This window comes from Neophocaena asiaeorientalis, unplaced genomic scaffold (genome assembly GCF_003031525.2).
Source record: "Neophocaena asiaeorientalis asiaeorientalis breed wild unplaced genomic scaffold, Neophocaena_asiaeorientalis_V1.1 scaffold171, whole genome shotgun sequence".
NCBI classification, from domain to species: domain Eukaryota; kingdom Metazoa; phylum Chordata; class Mammalia; order Artiodactyla; family Phocoenidae; genus Neophocaena; species Neophocaena asiaeorientalis.
Genome location: NW_020174013.1, coordinates 2,962,244 through 2,984,159, shown reverse-complemented (window position 1 = coordinate 2,984,159; position 21,916 = coordinate 2,962,244). Strand labels below are relative to the sequence as shown.

The 21,916-nt window shown below is 38.3% G+C and overlaps 2 protein-coding genes across 4 annotated transcripts in view; one reads left to right on the top strand and one right to left on the bottom strand.

The window, feature by feature from the left end:
* Window positions 1-9,523, top strand: part of SOS1 (SOS Ras/Rac guanine nucleotide exchange factor 1) — a 153,567-nt gene extending 144,044 nt beyond the window's left edge. For 2 of the 3 annotated variants that reach the window (XM_024753490.1, XM_024753488.1), the window contains 3 exons: window positions 1,766-1,810; window positions 3,528-3,646; window positions 4,573-9,523. In XM_024753490.1, the coding sequence (XP_024609258.1) occupies window positions 1,766-1,810; window positions 3,528-3,646; window positions 4,573-5,064 (656 nt within the window). In that variant the 3' untranslated portion in view covers window positions 5,065-9,523. The remainder of the gene's footprint in view (window positions 1-1,765; window positions 1,811-3,527; window positions 3,647-4,572) is intronic. The other variant, XM_024753489.1, reaches the window with a different exon arrangement.
* Window positions 9,524-17,100: 7,577 nt separating this feature from the next.
* The window catches only part of ARHGEF33 (Rho guanine nucleotide exchange factor 33), a 46,679-nt gene continuing 41,863 nt past the window's right edge, over window positions 17,101-21,916 (bottom strand). Inside the window, exon 16 of the mRNA XM_024753556.1 lies at window positions 17,101-17,230. Within this exon, the coding sequence (XP_024609324.1) occupies window positions 17,101-17,230 (130 nt within the window). The remainder of the gene's footprint in view (window positions 17,231-21,916) is intronic.

Here is a 21,916-nt window from a genome sequence, read left to right as displayed (position 1 = left end):
CAGCCACGATGGAGAACCACTGATCTTTTGTCTGGGATTTGTATTTAACAAATTGATACTACTTTTTGATTAACTGGGTTTCACTCCTAAGTCATTATCAATAAATTTGTTCAGTACCTAGCTGACAAGAATTCCTAGTATATATTTCTTGATATATATACTGTTTAATTCTGAGAGTTTTTAAATAGCATTTTCCAGGCAGTAAGACCAAGCAATTAGTTTGAAGTGACAAATCAGAAAAGTGCCCCAAGTTTACACATGAATCTAAGCCTGTGCTATATATATGATCAAAGCCAAGTCTGTGTCTGCGTGCACAAGTGTGTATGCATAGGTGTAATCATTCTTTCTGAAAGCCTGCAGTTGGTAACTGTCATGAGCTTTGTCTTTTGATTTTATTCCTGTATTGTACTAAGTATACGACCATGTTCTTGAGGCTTATCTCCAGAAGGCATATTTATTTCCTTTCCAAGAAAACTGGAAAATACATAAGTCGTAAACACTAAAGCAGATAACCCCCTTTAACCCCTATTATATTAGTGAAGAGAATCTGATTTGTAGTAAACAGAATCTTTGACACAGTAGCAGAATTATTTAATATCAAAGTGTAAAAATGAATTTTAATCTTTTTAGAGCTAACTTATTAGAATTAGCTGGATTGCTACCCTTAGTAACCAGAGCCTCCAAATAAATATCAGTACATATGGAAAGGAGGTAATAGGATAGATTATTTGAAATTGGAGCTGTCTGGGAAATAAGAACACTGTATCTGTATAAGCAATCAAATTAATAATTCCGCCCACTGAACCTAGGACGTTAAATTATCCTCATTCTGAGCAAAGAAGCTAGAAAAACAACAGCCCTAATTATTTGAGTGATTGCCTATTGTGCAAAAATGAGAGAAACATGAAGTTTTAAAAATCAGCTCAGTCTAGTGCTATAGGTATTGCTTTAGTCTCTTGGATATTATCTGTTCAATATGTTGGTAATATGAGGCAGTGTAACCTAAACACCTGTATCGATTTAGAAGCAGTATAGATCTTCTAGCCTTTGTCTCAGTTTTTCTACTTTAATGCTCTTGGGGCCAGTGTTGTTGAAATTAGACATTCAAAAATTATCAGAGTTTCCTATATAAAATCTGTCTAAGCACCAAAACTGTTTAATGATTTTTTTTTTTAAGTGTTTAAAAATATAGAAGGAAAAAAAGCTGTATCACTTTGAAGCTTGTTTGTAATATCCAAAGCTGTGGTTATTTTGTGATGAACATATGCCCCAAGAACATTTCCAAAACTTTATAATAATTACAGTAGTACGAAATTTCCTTTTATGTTTCAATTTTTGTAACATAAATTTATTATTTACTACTTATTTTCACAAGTTTGGTTTTTCAAAATAATCCTTAGTAAATGACATATTTCTGTAGGTCCAGCTGAATTCTTTGCTCACATTGGGTTTATACATTTTTTGAAAGTCTTCCTCTAATATACAGGATATTGTATATAGTTTTCTCATGAATGCTTTTCATTTAATTATTATGGCATCAAGTAGTGAATCTAAAAGGAATCTGGAAAATTCCCAATATTAATGCAGTTTAGTTCTTTATCTTTCTCCAAAAGTAAGTAGTAATGAGCTTTTGCTAAACTGTTCTACCATTCTTTAAAACTAGAATGACAAAAATAACATTTCTATCATAAATAAATTTTTACAGATGAGTTTGAATATATCAATGAAAGAAAAAATATATACTTTTTCTTGTTTCCTTTCACAGGCAGCGATACCGTCTTTATCCAAGTTACACTGCCCCATGGCCCAAGTTAGTATATTTGGTTTAAGACTCATAATTTTCGCTTTGGCTTTAAAGATTAAACCAAATGTAACCTTTCCTGCTAAAACTCGTCTTGGGTCTGGCAGTATTGGTACCTTGCTTTGCAGCATCTTAGAAGTGAGGCCTTCACTTGTGCTATCTTTTGACCATAAATGATTTGCTTAAACTTACATATTTTTCATGCTTTTTGTAAAATCTTTTTTTCTCTTTTGAAAGAACATTATTATATGGGTGGCTTCCACATTTAACCACTTCTCATTTCCAACTCTGGGGTTCTAAACATATTTTAATGCTCAACTTTTAAAAAAAAAAGCAAGAGCATGCATGCGCATATGAGAATGTTGGCAGCTCCGTGCAGTGTCTAAGTCACTTAGCCTGGGAACAGCACAGATTGTAGGCAAATGACTATTATTTGACTTTAGAACAGCTATCTTATCATTGTACCTATCTGTATTATATAATCTAAATATTCATCACTGATAAGCAAAGTAAAGTTCCAATGTAGGTATTTGCTTTTAATTTTAAAGTAAACTAACAATTCACCAAACTGTTTCATAAATTTTAAGCTAATAGATTGTTTTTTGTTGTTCTTCATACAAATGATTTCAGAATGTGTACAATGGAAAATATTCTTAAAGCTAAATTAACTTACATAGTCTCTTAAGAAAAAAGGTAGGTGATCAAAATGTTCATTTAAATAATATCAATACACAAATTACTCTTTTTAAGTTCTATATTGTTATAACATTTAATTGGCAAAATAAAAGCTGTCAATGTTTAAAGGAGAAAAAGAACCTGCCAAATATAATTTTGAACGACCATTTAAGTGTTTTTTCATATCTTTTTCATTGTGCTGATAAACTAGTTAACAAATTACATAAATGTTTTTCAAAGTGTAATTATTTATAAGCTTATATTAAGTCCTTGTCATTTTAAATGTCTGTAAGATATGTTACAGTTAGAGGCTTTACTTACCTTTTTGGTGCCAGTTTATCAACTTACTCCTAAATCAGGTTCACCAGATTCTAGTGTAATTTCTGTTTTTATTATCAGCACACTGCCTCAGTCACCTTAAATACCTCCATCACAATGAAAATTTTTGGATTAGAGTATGATGAACCTGACTTTGCTTCCCTGCCAAGGAGAACAATATCTAAGCACACTGAGGAGAGACCCCTCCCCCAGGCACTAGATTCTCTCCCTGGCATCCTTTGAGGGGATTGCTGGGAGAGACATTGGAGAGAGAGGTTAAGATCAGAAACTATCCCCAAGGACTATCCAGTGAAGGCAAGAAAATTCTGTACTAATAAAGTCAGAGGAAAAAATGAGCCCATCAAAAAAGCTTAACAAATTACCATTCCAAAGGTTTTTAATAGTTTGCTGTCTCTTCCAGAAATCTGAGACTCAGATCCAAATAAAAAATTCCAGTAATAGATTAACAGTGGGAATGTTATTTTGTTCAAGAAACATAATAACAGAATATCTTAGGCAGCTTTTTTTCTGAAAATTCTGCTAAGAAATTTCTGCATGCTTTTATAGCAGTTTGCTTTAATAAAGGAAATACTATTGGTTGTTGATTTATTGAACTGCTTTTGATACTTCTGTACATTTCTTTTAATAAATATAAGCAGTTTCCAAGTCTTTTCAGGATTGATAGATGAAATAAAATTCCTGTGAACTTTTCAAAAAATTTAACATCCTACAGGATCTGCTTCAGTATCATCTATAAGTTTAACCAAGAGCACTGATGAAGTGCCTGTCCCCCCTCCTGTTCCTCCACGAAGACGACCAGAATCTGCCCCAGCGGAATCTTCGCCATCTAAGGTAAAGTAGAAAACCTTGTTATCTGGAAACTGGAATCATTACAGTTACATTATAATCAATTGCTTGTGTCTGGTTTAGTTCTAACTGAATTAGGTTAATACTCAGAGTATTTGGGCTTAATAGAGTTTAAACAAGGATTAAGTATGGATTTACGATGCAGTAATGTTTATTTCCTTTCTTCTGAAAGCAGTTTTTTGGTAGGTTTTCAAAACCCTTGTAAATCTAAATTATGGGTACTGTCAAGAAAAAAGTTTAACCTATAATGTAAGAGTAATGCAGTCTCAAGCAGTTCTTTAAAAGATACAAGAGAGAGAGAAGGAAAGAGGTCTGAAGCTTTATATGAAAGCACATTTTAAATGAAATGGTATCTTAGTGCTAAATATTACCTATCTGAACCCTTAATAGGTGAATGTGGCATGCTTTTAAGTGGGATTTTCATGAAAATTCTGGGTCAGAGGAGACCTTAAAGGCTCATAATAGCTATTTTTTCTACCTCTTGGAATTTCTTTCTTTGCCAGTTGTTAACATGATTCAGTGTTCTCAGTGTCCAGAGAGCAGAGCACCTGGGCAAGTCAAGACACTCTTTGCAGAATATCATGAAATGTTAATATAGTAAGTTTAAAATTGTAAAGTTGACAGGTAATTTATGTTAAATGGAAATGATCTTATATTAGATTCAATAATAGGTAAGCAGTAGCAAATAACAAAATTTTGAGAAAAATAAAAACTTAACACTGAGGGAAAAATAATTTTAATGAATGAACTGCCGTAACCTCCAGTTTTTAAAACATGGCAAAACGACCTGATCCACATCTAGGGTTCTTCCAATAGCATATTTGAAAACCCCAGCTTAATTCTTAATATATTCATGGTGCTACGTAAATTAAATTATTAATAAATGTCTTTTTTTTTCCCGTTTATGTTAGATCATGTCTAAGCATTTGGACAGCCCCCCAGCAATTCCTCCTAGGCAACCCACATCAAAAGCCTATTCACCACGATATTCAGTATCAGACCGGACCTCTATATCAGATCCTCCTGAAAGCCCTCCCTTATTACCTCCACGAGAACCCGTGAGGACACCTGATGTTTTCTCAAGCTCACCACTACATCTCCAACCTCCCCCTTTGGGCAAAAAAAGTGACCATAGTAATGCCTTCTTCCCAAACAGCCCTTCCCCCTTCACACCACCTCCTCCTCAAACACCTTCTCCTCACGGCACAAGAAGGCACCTGCCATCACCACCATTGACACAAGAAGTGGACCTTCATTCCATTGCTGGGCCGCCTGTTCCTCCACGACAAAGCACTTCTCAACATATCCCTAAACTCCCTCCAAAAACTTACAAAAGGGAGCATACACACCCATCCATGCACAGAGATGGACCACCACTGTTGGAGAATGCTCATTCTTCCTGAGTTCCTCTATACCAGGATGTACATTTTCCTGGCCCCAGATCCATTGCTGGCGATGGATGCACTGAACGTGCCAGCACTGAGGAGTTAAAATGAGAACTCCAAACACTAACGACTCTACTTCAAGATGCAGTATAAGACAATGAATTTTAACCTAGATGTAATTATAAAGTGAAAATGGTGTTCGTTTAGAATATGGAAAGACTGATCTAGAGGAAGTGGACAACTGATTGCACCTGAAAATCAAGTAAAGGGAACTTTCTCCAGCCAGTAGGCAGGAGTCCTCTTTTTGTGAAGTGATCTTTATCATTAAAGGGATGAAAAACACAGTCTAGTGTCCAGCAGGCCCACATGATGACAGTTTTTGTAATTCAAAATATTATGCACTTTTTAAAAAGAAATCTTCAACAGGGATCTTCAAATCCTCCTTTGTTTTCCTTTGCTTTTGTTTGTCCTGCTTTAGAATATTTTCTTAAAACTCATTCAGAGGACTGTGAGGAAAGGCTGTGGTACCTGGCCTTGTTGGGATCAAGGCCCAGCACTGTACTACAGTCCTGTTTACAGATTATTACGCTGAATTGAATGGGTACCGAGGCTTCACCAAAGAGGTACTTTTTTTTTTTTAACAATAATTATACCGATTTTAAGAGCATTCCCCTACCCACCCTCCCTACACAAACAAAATGTGGTGGTGTTGCCTTCAAACAAGAGAAGTTTTGTGTCATTAACAATGACAGAAGAACTTTTAAAACAATGTAACTGTCAAGTATATGATTTACATTTAGGAGACTGTTAATCTATGCTAGATTGTCATTTTCCCCCCTTTTCCCACAAAAGTTTACTGGTAATCCATGTCATGGCTTGTAGCTGTCCCTCTAACCATACTGTGGAAATGCAGTCACCCAGTGTGAAAGGAGTACTTGCTGGGCATCGCTGACACCGTTCATGTTTTACTAATAGTTGAGTGATCAGCATATCTAGAATTACCTTGCATTGCCTAAATCATGTGTATATAGTGAATGTTATATAATATACCTGGCAGGTCTGTTTTAATTTAATTGAATAAAGATACAAATACTTTGTTTGGCTGGCATATATTAAATTATTATATGAGAAAATGGTTGATTCTTATTTCTTTCAGTTGAAACACACAAACACTAAGCATAAAAGCACGTATTGTGGTACGCCTTGGTTTCTAGTTCTGGATGTATGTATTCATCTTAAAGAATGATCAAAGTTGCAGTTTGGCATGTAGGAAAATATTTGGTTAGAATAGGATGGGTATCTTTTAAGCAGAGCTTTGTAAGGTTTTTAATTTCCTAGGTAACATGTATAAAGTCTGTTAAAGTTTATATTAAACATTCTACCTTGCTTGAGGTCTTTGCTCTTTCGGAACTATTCGTAATAGAACATCTACCTACATCATTAATATCATAATATGGATTATTCATTAAGCCTATGTACTGATCTTCTGAGTCTAACAAATACTGTGATTGAAATGCATGCAACTTGTTGAAGAGAAAAAGTGTTATTAATCTCCACTATAGTATCTGTGAAGTGTGCAGTATTCCATCCTTAGAGAGTCATCAGTTTATCAGTATATGCATGTGTCCTCTGAATAATGAAGCAACATTTCAGCAATTCTGTTAACGATGCCATTAGAGACATTTTTAGAAGTGCTGCATCATGGTGGAAACCTAGTACTTTAATAATTTTCTGTGATATTTATTAGAGCATTAAATGTACATCACAGTAGTACAATATATAGTCCTTTAAGACCAGAGTGTTGGTTGCATCATCATTTAGCAGTCCATCCTGTCATACACTTTATTTATTTGTTAGAGTTGAATCATTGTTTTCTAATATTTGTACCATTCCTATTATGGTAGCCACTTTTCTCTTTGTAAAATGTCTCCTTTTAAAAGTCTCCCCCCAAATTAATTTCAAATCTCCTCTTGTATGCAGAGTGTCCATAAGACCATTCATTCAACAAGTATTTATCTAAGCCTACTTACTAGTGCTGCTACAATTAATCATAATACACATTCCAGAATTTCCATGACTTTTTATTAGACCAGCCACATCGTCCCTAGGATTTCCCTTTATATGTCTTACGCACACTTCTCTTTTTAATTACCCCACCCCCACTCCAAATGAGAACCTGAGAAAAGTCCCATTGGAGCCCATTCAGTATCTCTCTGGCCAGTGTGTTAGCCTTCAACAAGGTAATGACCTCTTTTCAACCTGCCTGATTGTATAAAGAAAAAAAACTCAGATTTGAAGTTCTAATCATACTTCTCCCAAAGGGAAGCATTCTTCTACCCTCGTGGTTCTAGGTGACCGCTTCACTGTGCATCAGCTTTACATGCATTGTGGATAGAGGATATTTTTATTCTGAAGTGTAAAATTTGGGTAAAAATATTTTCTGCAGTGGTAACTGATTAGAAAAATTCCAGTTGGATGCCCCTCAATGGAGTTGAGAAAACTGTATCCTTGCCTTCTTCACATGTGAAACATTAACTAGCTGGCAAACTTATTCTTTGTAGTAACTAAAATTTCCAGGGACAGGAAGTGGCTGAGAAGACAAATGCATCACCACAAAATTCTGCTTTTGAATTCAGGACATTACAAGACAGTCAATGCAGCGTGACTTTTCCTAAATCACCTTCCAAAATATGGAACGTTTCTTTTAGAAATGTAAGTGCTCTTAGATGTTTCATTTTCTTTGGATCACAAAATGAAGAAAATATTTCAAGGTTGAATTTACCTAAATGGGCTGATAACCAATATAATAGAAAGGGAGACTTTTCACATCTAAGTACTTTTAAAAACAGGAAAAGATAAGTATATGTTTCTAAATTTATTGAAAGACAGGTTAATTACTCTTCCCAGATCTCCAAATGTGTTTTAAGACTACAAATTATGAGCAAATGTACAAAGGTCAAAAGTTTGCTTAATTAAAGGTTGTTGGGTATCAAATTATGTGTTTAGTAGGTTACTGTGCTCTAACAACTCAAGAATGTTTTAATGTATCTGAATTTAGCAAGGAGCATGCCACGCTAATTATACTCCAATTAACAGAACAATGTAGTGAACTAGTACTATTTCAGTTGGAGGCTATATTATGGTTCTAAATTCCTTAATGTGTTTTTTCCATACATCAAAAATTAGGCAAACCAAAAATTAGTTGGTATCTATGATCACAATCTTGTCTTAATTCTCAAATTTAGCTCACATTAGTCATGTACCTCATCATTTGTCTTTTCATGACAGCTTAAATTCAGAGTTTTAAGTGGCTCAGCAAAACAGATAATGGAGATGGGGGGAGGTGTCTCAATTTATTAGTGTTATACATATTGAGGAAAACCTTTTTTTTTCCCTCCAGATTCAGAAAGAAAAATTTAACCATTTATTTCTCGGTATTCTGCTGCTATAGGTAGGTTCACTTATTCTTTTAACCTATATTGTATGACTGTCGTACAAGTGTAGGTCCTGTTGTGTTGCACATAAATCTTTACCAGTAAAATAAGCATCACAGGGTTAATACCAGTTTGTTTGAAAGAATTATGCAGTAAAATTATTTATAAGGGAAAGTGATGACTTAGTTTATTTATTCAGTATTTTTCTTTTGAAACATCTCATTACTTTTAAAATCATTTCAAAATTCCTTATACATGAGCCAATGAAATATTTTGAGCGCTAGTTAAGAAAAGCATGAAGTCTATGATAAATCTAAACAAAAGCACTTGTAACTTGTTTTGTAAATTTCATGCCTTATTTTCCATTTTTGACACCATAAAGTGCATTTTCTGTCAACTGTGAGCAAACTTCCCTTTTGCCTTTAATGAAAATAGTGCATTAAGTAGCCAATTGCTGCAAAATTATAAAGCAAATTAGCTAAAGGTGGATCACATTGGACTACCACTCAAACAAGATGCATAGTGGATGGAAGTCACATGTGGTGTGGCTTTATAGGGAGAGTGCACCTGTGCCAGATGCATGCCACTTTCCGTAGCTGCCAAATGTGCCTTTAATTAAGAACATCTCTGATTTTTTTCTTCAGATCAAGTCAGCATTTGGGGGCGGGATCAGGGCAGGGGACTTTGGGGTGCAAATATCTGGTGAAACCCACCAGAGAAGAAGCCTTTGTTTGTCAAAGTGACACGAATAACTTCAGTTGAAACGTGTTTATGTATATATATATGTGTATTTGCCTTTGTTTAGTAGCACGGTTATTTGCTAAAATAATTGTCCAAAAAATTGCTCTGTCAGTCTTACTCTGATGTAAAAACAAAGTTTGGTCTATACATCTAATATGGCCTTTGTACCTAACCATGTTCGTAGGTAATCTTTGTACTCTGTGTGCAGCAGTATTTGGTTTGCATTTAAAGTGAAAATAACGGCTGTTATTTTTCTGGCATTACTAAGATAAACCGAAAAATAATAAAAAAAAAATGCCTTACATAGCCCACAAGTGTATTATTTTTGCATGTATTTATTTTAGAAGGCAGTATTTTAATGTCATTAGTGATTCTCATTTTAGCTCATACTTTCCATAGAAATAGTTTGCTCTTAATCATGGTCTTGCTTTGGAGGCGCTTTTTCCTGTATCACAGTATTATAAAAGAAGTTGAACACTTCCTTCTGTATCAAGCTCTATGATTGTAGTGAGTGGGAGGCCCTTGGGATGAAAATTAGTACTTTAGTGACCTTGGGTGTCACCTGGATGAAGCTGCAGGGGAGGGCTGAGGCATTTGTATTCCATAAAAGAAGTTTTAAGATACCACAGTTCCTCAAAAGGCAGGTTTTGCTGAGACCTGCTGGAACATGGCAGCCTGACATTCAGCAGTTCTTTCTAGGCTTGGCATAAAAAGATACAGCTTACAGTTGTACACTGTAAAGAATTATGCAAATATGAGGTCATTCATGGTGAACTACAGAACGTGAAAACTAATGAATCCTTAAGAGATCTAATACCCTTATTTTAAAATTGAAGTAAGTGACATGACTTAGCCAACATCATGTGACAGTCAGTGATTGAGACCACTGACTCAACTTTGATTCCTGGTATTTGGAGGACTGCTTTCAGGAATAGTCAAAATTCATTGTTCTGGTTTTTTTTTTCACCCCTGGTTTAATGACACAAAATCATCAGTTTGTACAAATTCCATTTGTAGGCCACTGTGAAATCCAAGTATGTATTATTGAGTATATTCTAGATAATCAATTTAAAAGCTATAGGAAAATAACAATATTGATTAGTCAGACCTGATTCCAAATTTGCTCTTCAAACATCACTTCTTTTCAATTTTAACCAGGTGGTTTGTTTTTTTACTTATTTTAGTCACTAGCTCATCACAGATTCAGGGCACTTAAGACTCTAGGGTTCAGCCACCAGCAGAGCCTACCTTTTTGCAGATAGATGCATGTAGCAAGGAGGGCTTTGATAGAGTACAATTCCAAAAGAGCAGTTTATAGCCATTCTACTATTTTAGGGCTCTTGATTCTTATTGGAGGCAAGAAGAAAACTACAGCCCATTTTTAGAAGCTGGTTTCTGTACCTTCATGACTAATCTAGAAAAGGAAAAATTGTGGTGGTGGAGTACAACAAGCAGGTGCTTTGGAATCAAATCTCTGTGTTCACATTCTGGTTCCATGACTTACTAGAGGTGTGACTTTGGAGAAGTTGTTTAAATAATCTGAGTCTGTGTTTCTTCATCAATGTTTGAGGTCAATAGATCTACTCTTTGGGACTGTTGTGAGGTTTAAAGGGTAGTATGTATAAAACCCAATGCCTTTCACAGAGTGAGTACTTAATAGTAACAAAAGATATGAGGGATATATTTTCAGAGTTTGCCTGCTTTTAGATATCTTTTAAGAGGTTGATGGTTCATCCTGAAGTTCCCATAATTTGATTCTTTACCATACAGCTTCCTTTGATGTTTACACTTAAACTGGTTTTGAGTGACCTTAGTTACAAGCATTTGTTAAGGGCCCATCTGACTATTCAACAAATATTTATTGTTTCAAGTACAGTTTTGATGTTAGGAATATAGCAATGAACAAAACAGACAAAAATCCGTATCGTGGGATTAATAATCTAGTGAGGAAATGTAGACAATACGTAATAAGAACAAATAGATATATGTTAGAATGTTGTAACTGCTATGAACAAAAAAGCAGGCAGGACAAGGTGACTGGGAATGTAGGGGCAGGGAAGTGAAACCTAACCAGGATGGTGAGAGTCAGCCTCATGGAGAAGGGGACATACGAGTAAAGACTTGAAGGAGGTGCAGGAATGAGACATGCAAGTATCTAGGAAAAGAATATGTGAAGTCACAGGGAACAGTCAATTCAAAAGCCCAGAGGCAGGAGCGTATACTTAATATATCTGAGGAATAGCGAAGCTACTGGTCTGGAGAGGAATGACTGAGTGAGCAGGCGGTGCCGTCAGAGGTTTAATGGGTCCAGATCACTTCTAATGACGTTAGCTTCTGTTTGAGAGAAGTAGAGCCCTTAGAGGGTTTGAGCAGAGAAGTGACATGATCTGATTTACATTTTAACATGATCACTCTGGCTGCAGTGTTCAGAATAATTAGGGGTTAAGAGTGGGACTAGGGAAGCTGGCCCAATAGAAGGCAGATTGGCCAGGGTGACAGCAGAGGAGGTGGTGAGAAGAGGTCACTGATAGACTGGATGTTGGGTTTCACAGAATTGTCAAGGATAACTTCCAGATTAGCGGCCTGAGCAACTGGAAGGACAAAGTTACCATTAATGGAGGTGGGGAAGATTTGGTTGAAGCAAGCTTGGACATGATAAGTTCAATAAATATATAAGACACCTGAGAGGTGCCAAGGAGGCAGCTGGAGATGTGAGTCCGGAGTTTGGGAGTTAGGGGTTCAAGATACAAAATTGGGAGTCAGTTTCGTAAAGATCATATTTTAAAGCCAGCAGTCCAGATAAGATCACCAAAGAAATGAGTACAGCCTGGAAAAAAAAGAGATCTAAGCAAAGAGCCCTGGGGCTTTGTAACCTTAAAAGGAGGAGAGAGCCGCCTCACTCCCGAACAAGTAGACCAGGAAGGAATGAAGGAGAAAACCAGCAGCCTGTTGCATCCTTGAGGCCTAGTGAAGAAATTACTGCTATTTCCGAAGAAGGAAGTGATCAGTGCCTCAAATGCTATTTGATGGGGGAATAAAACAACTAAGAATGGACCATTCATTTAGCAAGGGTGAAAATCACCGATGCCCTTGACAAGAGTAGTCAGGGGAGTGCTGTGGGTGGAGTGAGTTTAATGAGGAATGGGAGGAGAGACGTGGAGCAGTTTGGTCTTTTAGGTTTTACATAAAAGGAAGCTGTGAACTGAGACAGAGTTAGAACCTTCAAGAGAAGGTTTCTTTTGCTTAAAATGAAAGAAATAAGAGCCTGTTTGTATGCTGAAGGGTTTGCACCAGTTGAAAAGGAAAATGTGATGATGAGAAGGGGATGCGATCTAGTGTGAAGTGGAAACAACACACTTAGAAACACAGATGGGATCCACAGCAGTCCTTCACGTTAGATCCCACAATCTTCAGATGAACAGGTTTATGTACATGAGGAAGAAACACAACACATTCATTCTTCTTGCTAAGAATTAGAGCACTGAATGCTGCTATCTCTGGAGGCAATGAGGCAAGAAGAAGGAATAAAAACATCTCTATATATATTTAATAAGTTTGATAACATTAAAGGTTGTACACTAAGCTCTTTGAAAGCAACAATAAATTTTGGAAAATAAGTTATTTGGTTTAGGTACAAAAATGTTGACTATTTTGAATGTCTGATAATTTTCCAAAACAATATTTTCTGCACTGCTTACAGCACATCCTTATGTTCTTGTGTTTAAAACTTAGTGTCACACATCAATTTCTAATTTTTTCCCCTAAAATATAGAGGTGTCTCTCCATCAATTTTCTCAACCTTTTTTAAACCTGTTTCCCTTTTTGAAAAACTCTCTCACCCGTTTTTCTGTCAACCTCTCCCTACCATGTGAGATCCACTGGCCTCTCTGCATAGATATTCGGATGCTCACAGGCTGAGTGGGGCATGCACATCTTTAACTTAAATCAGCTCTCAGGATATGAGAGTCCCAAGTGTCCCCAGAGCACTACTGTTTTAGGCTCAGGAAGAAAGTTATTTATGGTGATATTTCAAGAGAAAGTCTAGTCTGAAAACTAGACTTAATCTTATTATACAACTTAATGTTAACGACATTCATTTTATCATGTTTCTAAGTGCATGCAATTGATTATGTAGAATATACAGTCAATTTTACCACTTTATTATAAAAAACTGATCATGTATATATGTATATTTTTAATCAAAATCTTACTATATATAATAGTAAAGGTCACAGATGGTAAATTAAATAATTCAAAAAGAATCATTTGGGTTTTCATGAACTATCAGTTTTCTGTAACCCAAGGTAAGTATAATCCTTTATTCTGTCCTAAAATTCAATCTATGTTTAGAATCTGAGTGCTGTGGTTTATATACTAAATCATTCAATTTATTGGTCTAAGAAGTAGTGGCTTTAAAATTTCAGTGGGCTGGGCTTCCCTGGTGGCGCAGTGGTTGAGAGTCCGCCTGCCGATGCAGGGGACACGGGTTCGTGCCCCGGTCCGGGAAGATTCCACATGCCGCAGAGCAGCTAGACCCATGAGCCATGGCTGCTGAGCCTGCACGTCCGGAGCCTGTGCTCCGCAACGGGAGAGGCCACAACAGTGAGAGGCCCACGTACCGCAAAAAAAAAAAAAAAAATTCAGTGGGCCAAAGAATCACCTGAGCGCATTTAAAATGCAGATTCATGGGCCCCACTCTGAAATATTCCAGTAGAGTGGGACTGAAATAGTACCCAGGAATCTGCATTTTTACAAGTGCCCTCATAGGGAAGATAGTATATTAGTACAGACTTGAAGGAGGTGAGAGAATATGACAGACACGAGGTGCTACAGAAACACTGTTCAAAGGGTTTTCCCTGAGCAAGAAAGAGGCTTTGTAATTTCAAGCAAACTATGTCATATGATGAAATACCCCACCACATGGAACCCCAGAGTGTTCGTCCGTAAATCCCCAGCTCTCCAAGGTCCCAGTTCTGGCATCAGAAAAGCAGGACAATCCTTGCTTGGGGTTCCATACAGACCCCACAGGAACACAGAAGGGACCTGTGGCCACTGCCAGCCTGTGCAGAAATAGCCCCTTCATCTTTTGGTGGAATGCTTCTCTCTGCTTATTCACTCAAACACTTCCAGGAGCTGTCTGTACTCTCCTTCTCTGGAAGGACTGGAGGCATCTGATTTTATCAATTGCCAAAAGCTCTTTCCCACCCTGACTTCATCCCTAGTGCAACATTACATTAAATATCGTTACATATCCTATCTCCTCTGTCAATTTACAGTACTACCTAGCAAGATTATGAAATGGGTCAGTACAGCACAGAAAAGAGTAGCAAACTTTTTTATTTTTAATGGAGAGATGTTTTCTAATGCTAGATGCTATGACAGTGGCAGTGGTGCCTTTACCGGCTTCTGAAGACAAACTGTATTTTATTTCCTTTGCGATTGATAGTTTTCTTTAAAAAAAAGAAAAATGAAAGGCAGGAAAGTAAAGTGACAACCCTGAAACTCTTTGGCAAATTATTAGTAGAAATTAATTTCTGTGGCCTCTATATTTTAGAGCACCAACATTAACGTTGGCATCAGCCGCTCACTAAGCACCTAGAATTCTAGAGGTGGAAAGAATTTCAAAAGATACGGTACAGCTCCTGCCCTTGCAGAGACTTACATTGTTGTTGGGAAGACAAGACACACAGATCAAAAGATAGACAAGTTACACCACTAGAGGCCACGGAAACACAAGGAGGCTTAAACTGGGTCTTGAACATTAGCAGAGAGGAAGGAGGCCAGAGTAAAGACATGAAGCCAGAGTGAGCCTGAGCAAGGTGCGTGGCTTGCCAGGAAACAGTAACAGCCCAGCTTAGCTGAGGTACGGTAGTTCAGTAGCACTGCAAAGAGGGAGCTGGTAGCCAGAGAGAAAACCTGGAGCTGCGCTGGAGAGAGAGAGCCTTGAATGTCAAGTCAAAGAGTTTGGAATTTGACTACAGACAAATAAGAACAGTCAAAGAGTTTCACACAAAGCAATATTTGGGAATATTCACATGTTAAGAGATATGTGGGACTGATGGGGGCAGTTAGAAAGCTACCAGAAAGAAATCCAGATATCAGATGATAGAGACCCAGAGAGTAGCAGCATTAATTATTACTAGTTTTATAGGCTACTTTCCTAAAATATTACTAAATTGAGTTGTGCTACAGATGTAGCATCAAGATTTTTCAAAGCTGTTATCAAAATGAAACTTTGGGATGTATGTGAATATTTTTGAAACCATCCCAGTAATTGATCATTTTTATGATAAACAATATGAAGGGGAAAGAAATTTTGTTTTTTACATTTTATTTAAGAGGTTATATCTCCTGTTTCACTTTTCATGTCCAGTCAGTTTCACACTATGCTTTTAAGCACTGTCCCCCAAAACATCTTTGGCCTGATAATAGAAATCTAATTTCAGAGGAGTTCATTAATTTGAAAAGCTTGGCTTCAAATATTATTGGAAACTCCAAAAAGTTGGCAGTGATCCTGTAACTGTTCCAGACTCCTACTGTTCCAAATGCTAATAGATGGGTTCCTAATTAGTTGTCAGACAAGGAGAAGAAAACTTGTAACACAAGTGAAACTTCCCCTATTTTATCAAACAGTAGTCACTAGAGGAACAGCCTCTGGAGAAGTCAGCTGGAGCACCAAGATTCTGAATAAATAGTAACCTATGCCCCTAATTAGAGAGAACTGCTGAGAAATACAGACAGATTGTTTCAACCTAATTTTTTTCTGTTACGATTCTGATGTTTGGGGCATGTCAAGGATGTGGGCCATCTTGGGCATACCTATGTGTAAAGAGAGTACATTTTATGACCCCACAGCCAGGCAAGCCTCATTGCAATGATTTCTCTGCCTGCACTGTAAGACCTTTCTTTACAACTTACTTCTGGAAAATAGAATAAGGTAACGCTAGCGCTAACTTTTCATTCCGACTTGGTGTTTGTAGCAACCACTGTGTATAAGCCATTGAAGTACTGATGTTGGTGACAAAATCAGTGCTTTTTTCCAGTCCATATGGTCATGAGTGTGTGTGACACTCAGGATCACTGGTGGATCTTTGAATCCTCAGTACTCAATAAAACACCGACTCTGGATTCGTTCCCATCTGCAGCACAACCCACATGAGGGAAAATGTTTCTTTGGCCTCCCAGTTTCTAGAAAAATCACTGTTCCCTGCACTGATTTTCATAACCGTAGAACAAGAGGAATACTACTCTTAAGGTTCTTTTCCTATTTGGAGATCGATATGTCTTTAAGCTTTGAACCTTCTGTGTCATGGTTTAAGCACAAATTTTCCACAACTCATATTTGCAACATGTAAAATACAATTCTATCAGCTGATCCTTTGCCTTAAGGGATGTTAGGTGTTTGCCTTGGGGTTTTTGAAAGACATATGGCAAGACAGAACTGGCCCCTAACATAGTGTATATTAGTCTGAGAACACTGGGATGAATTAATACACTAAATGCCTAGGAAGCATAAAATTCACATCCATGTTAAATATGAACATGCTCAATATTATACTGGGGGAATGACCTCAAGGTGGAAGTTTCTGTTCTTACAAACGTTTATTTTCCTCCAAATTTATTGTGTTTTTCTGTAATGCTGTGAAAAGTCTTCATTTCCCTTTTCCCAGGTGTTGTAAAAAGCAAGCTCTCAACCACAGACTAATCTTCATCTTTTCAATGTCTTGTATGTTGATATAGTTTCATATGTAAGTATTTATATTAGTTTTCCTCGGGGATTTATACATCAATATATATATATATATATATATTCCTACACAGATATATACAAGCTTTTTATCCTCATCTTACCACTTGACAATACAACTTTAAGTATGTTTTACACAGCTGTTCCTTGGTCAAGGTCATTTGCAAGAGCAAGTCGGTTTCTGAAGAAATCTTGTTTGGTGGGTGAAGGATCCATTGAGGGGTTCTCATTAGTTTTTTCCCTGTATTCTGATCCACTGGACCTAAAATCTCAGCACACAGATAAAGTACAGGTTGATTTGGTTTTAATTGTTTTCAAATATTTTATCTATCCAAATTGTTCTGCAATTGTAAAACAGTTGCTTCCTAGATCTGGAATAATTTTTAACTTCCCCTGAATTTCATGACTCAGGACATGTGTAACTAAGATTTGCAGTGAACATAAAGAGTTTACCTTTCTAATGCTTTATGGGGACAGTTGTGACAGTTGTGTATGTCAGTGTAAGAAACTGTGTAATAACATTGTAAAAGGGGAATAAAGGCTTAGAAAATTCAATAAATCCTATTTTGATTCGATCAAGTAACTACTCCACAAATTAGCAAGGCCCTTAAATTTTAAGGGATGGAATTCATTGTTCTCAACCAAGGTTATCAAGGGCCTTTACTTAATTTGGGCATTACATTACAAACTCTTGCTTTTGCTTGTTTTCATTTTAAAATGAAAAATTTATTGAAGCCAACCACACATATATGCTACATTTGGTAGAATGCAGAAATTAGTACAGTAATCAGATTAGGGAGATTCTGTTATCTCAACCACCACATAGGAGACCAAGCCCAATCAAGAGGCAACAACTCAAAACAGTCCAATTGAGTCCCCAGTCGAGGGTGTATTCTTCCTTTCTCTTGGTTAAGCCAGTTGGGTAATCCATTCCAGCTCTGCACCTTCTCCAGTTTGTTCATGTCAGAAGTCCCTAGAGGGAGGAGGCTTTCTGGAAATAACCTCTGATAAACTAGGCTGGGGCCCTTTGGCTAGCTTAAACCCTGAGCTAAAATGAGTAAAACTAGCCCAGTGACTCAAGAAGCAATATCAAAAGACCTCATGCAAGGTGTATGACAGTGACATTAGACATGAAGTTCTTTGTCCAAAGCTCCTGCACAACTGAGCACGTTCTCCATATGCCAAGGCAGAGTCAGGCATGCTTCCACTATCCACAAAAGAAAGATAAGTTCTTTCACTATCACTGATACGCTTTGAGTGTCCTCATTGTTGCTATTAGATAAGTTAATTACGACTATCATTTACTGAATTAATGGGGCAGAGTTCAAACTCCTTTACATTATTCAAGGAAAGAAGTTGGAGCCACACAAAGGCTAAAACCCTGATGTCTGGAAGCCTGATGACTGATTAGATTTTTTTACTTTTTGCCCTGATATTTGGTATCACAGATGAAACCCTAGCTGCCTACCACACTCTCTACATCTGGTCAGTAAGGAGCACTTTTCTGTTTATCCCAGTGCATATTCTCTATCCAACCCGAGTACATCTGGGTATTCATTCAATAAGATGATAGCCGAGTGGGGTGAAAGTCCTCTTCCTTTTCAGCGCAGAAGACCCCCTGGGACTCTCCCTTGAGACCACCTGCACAGGCCCCACCCTGAAGCTCCAGGCCTTCTCTCAGAACTCCCAGCTGCCTCCAGTTCAGATCTTCCCTGGTTAGTATACTGCATCCCAAATGTTAGGAAGATAGAGTTTTGACCATGTCCTTCTTTCCCCATATCTTCTGTTATCCAGAAGACTAAGAACGCCTAAAGTTTGGGGGGCAGGAAGTAGGAAGCAAGATTTGAATCTGGCTGGTGTTTCTTAATTGTTTTCCCACATGACAGTTTCTCATCAGAAAGTCATTGCTCAAAACTTAAAATCTTTACCTTCCGTTTCCCCTCTTAGCTATGTCTGATCTCTCCAAAACCCAACATGTCATACTTTGATGGTTCCAACATGCAACTGTTTCATGTTTACCTGGAAATGGGAAAGCTTTGATGTCACCACCAGCCCCAAGGACCACAGAAATCTTCACCAGTTGCGTTCCCATTTCTGAAACAAATGCCAAAATCGCCCTGTCTAGTTTTCAAGGTCCACAAACTCAGCTTAGTTTTTTCTTTAACTGCTCTTCTCACAAACCACCTTCTCTATGTCTGCAGGTGTGTGAATGGCTCCACAGTTCTTGATATTAACTAACAATTAACTAATGGCTAACTTGTTAATCATTTTCAAAATCCAGCATTCTACTGTAGCTATGACTAAAAGCTCATTTTTATCCTTTTAAAGATATTTTTAACTGGTTTCTTTCTAATGAAATATGGCCACCTCAACTCATGGACTCCTCCAAAGGAGTGGCTCTCAAGTAATGCATACCTAAATTACTGAGACATAAGCTGCAGAATCTAGGAGAAAGAGCTAGTATATTTGCTTTTATCCCCTTTCTCGATAAAACAGAAATGGCTTTTGAGTTCCTGGGGCCATTTTGGCTGAGTGCAGGGCAGAACTGGGAACACGTAAAGGGCCAGGCAGGCAGACGCTTGCTGGGTAAGGGTAGGATGGCACCTAGTACATTCCAACACAGCCATCCAAATAATTGACGGGAAAGAACAGACCTGTCGCTAACTTTCCTTCCACTCAACTGACAGGGATGAAGAAAAATCACAAGTTGGGTGGGTCATACAAGTAGCAGTTTGCTATGGTAAGCCTTAAAGTTTGTTTGGAGCGGGGGAAGGGAGGAGGGCTGGAATTAGTGCTGCAGGACCCTCTGACTTAAGAAGGGTTGGTTTTCTGATGGAAAGACTCCGCCTTGAAAGCTTTAGGAACATGCAGATGGAGAAGTAAGGGAGCAGGGGAACACCCATCCTGTCGGCCAAATCAGTTGGCCCAGGTAATCAACAGGGTGACAAATGAATGTTCATTTAATGTATATCTGTAGAAGGGTTACTATGTTCTAGGTACTAAACCTTGTAGCTAGGTTACTCTTACATTTGGATCGTAAGCTCCTAATGACAGTACCTAGAACACTGAAGATCCTTAACTTAGTGACTGATTTCCAGTGACCTACTAAGTAACATCTGTAATCAGGTTTAAGTAAATGTTATCCTTTCAGCCATCTCCTTCAGTTTTCAAGTTATATAAGGAAGTGAAATGGTAAATGAGAGAGAACCCCAAAGTGGGTAAGAATGGAGAAAGAACTTGAGATAGGCTCTAAGGAGGTAGAGAAGAAGGTGAGGGTAAAGTTATCAATTGATTCTTTAGTAGTCCTTTGTACTGCATGGTCTGTTCCATAGCCAAGGCTGAGTAGATGCAAAGACAGCTGACAGGACACGAAGTGGATTCACTGACAATCATATGGGGCCCTGCAGAAGTGCTCTCTCTGCAGTGTGTGGTTAAGAAAATAAGAGATTCTGATGCGACTGGTAGAGGGAGGGTGCTGACTGGGAAGGAGACACTCTGAGGCATGTGAGTTACAAAGTGCTAAAGAGGAAGAAATGGGTGAGGAAACAGAATTAATCATTTGGAAGCCATATTCTTTGTCTTCCACTCCCCCCAGAGTTGAGGATAAAAAGAGAAAGCATCTACATTCCGTGCCCCTAAGCTGTTTTACGTAACCCTTTTTCCCCCATGCACACCCCCAACCAAGACTACTTATTAGCTTAAGTGCAAGATTTATATATAAAGATGAAGTAGCATCTGTCTCAGGCTTCAGGACAGTCTAGATTTAAGTTCTTGAAAGCCTCCAGATAGATCCTTGCAGAATGGGATAGTCTGCCTACCGTCCTGCTCAAAGGCAGGGGGACAAGGATTCAGTCCAGCATCAGTCTATCACATTAGGTCTGTTCCTGTCTTCTAAGAATCGTCATTGAAAATTTTTTAAATCATTTAACATTTTCCAACTTTAAGATATGCAGTCTTTATTCTGACCAATTCTGGGCAGCTCTCAGGGACACATGACCTGGCATCTACCCAGGACAAATGTGCCCGAGATAGAAACAATCAGAGCGTCATCCTTTTCCCCAAATATCTTGGGCATTTTTCAGGATTTTTTTTGTTTTATGATGTCAGCTTGACTCTCCCTTTTGAATTCTTGTGGGTAGGAGCATTCGGCCCTCCCAGCCTCAGAGGGAAGAGAACCCTTTCTCAGGTTTTCTGTTGCATCTGGCTCCATGCCTAGCTTCGTCCCGAAGCAGCATTCTGGGTGGGTGGGCCCACCAGCCAAACAAGCCCCTATGGATACAAAACGTGTGTCAGCGCAGACGGGAGTGAGCCTCCAGAGGGCCGTGGGAGAGGCAGGCAGCGAGCCCCTGATGTGACACACATGGCTTTTCTGGCGCTGGCCCCTTTTGGGCCTCTGAGGCCAGCCTCTGACGTGACTCCAGTACCCGGGATGAACCACGTCTTGAAGTCCCAGAGCTTGCCATCAGCCTGACCTCCCGACACATGGGAGGAGAATGGGCTGATTCTCCTTCTTTCTGGTTCCTCCCTGTACCTGTCCGCATGCCTGGCTTCAGGGTGCAAGTTCCTACTAACAGCTGGGACCAACCAAGCCACTCACAATTCCTAGACAAGCATCTCGCACAGCCCGTGCATCTAATAAAGGATGTTCCATTAATGAGAAAAATCGAGGGTTCTCATCTGAGTTAAGAGCCACTGACCTTTCTGTGCTACACTGGGGCCTCCCTGCCCTTCGTCTCTACTTCAGCATAATGGAACAAACTTGCCATGGTTCTTGGATGAAAATACTCAGGAAAAGCTACTAGAGCTGCTCCTTTATCCCATACCAAGTCCCCAAAGTGCCCACCGCAGCACCCTGGACACGAGGCGATAAGCAAGCATCGCGTGATGGTGCTCACAGTTCTACACAAGATGTAAAAAGCCAGGAAAGCCCGCCAGAGGGAGCAGCCAC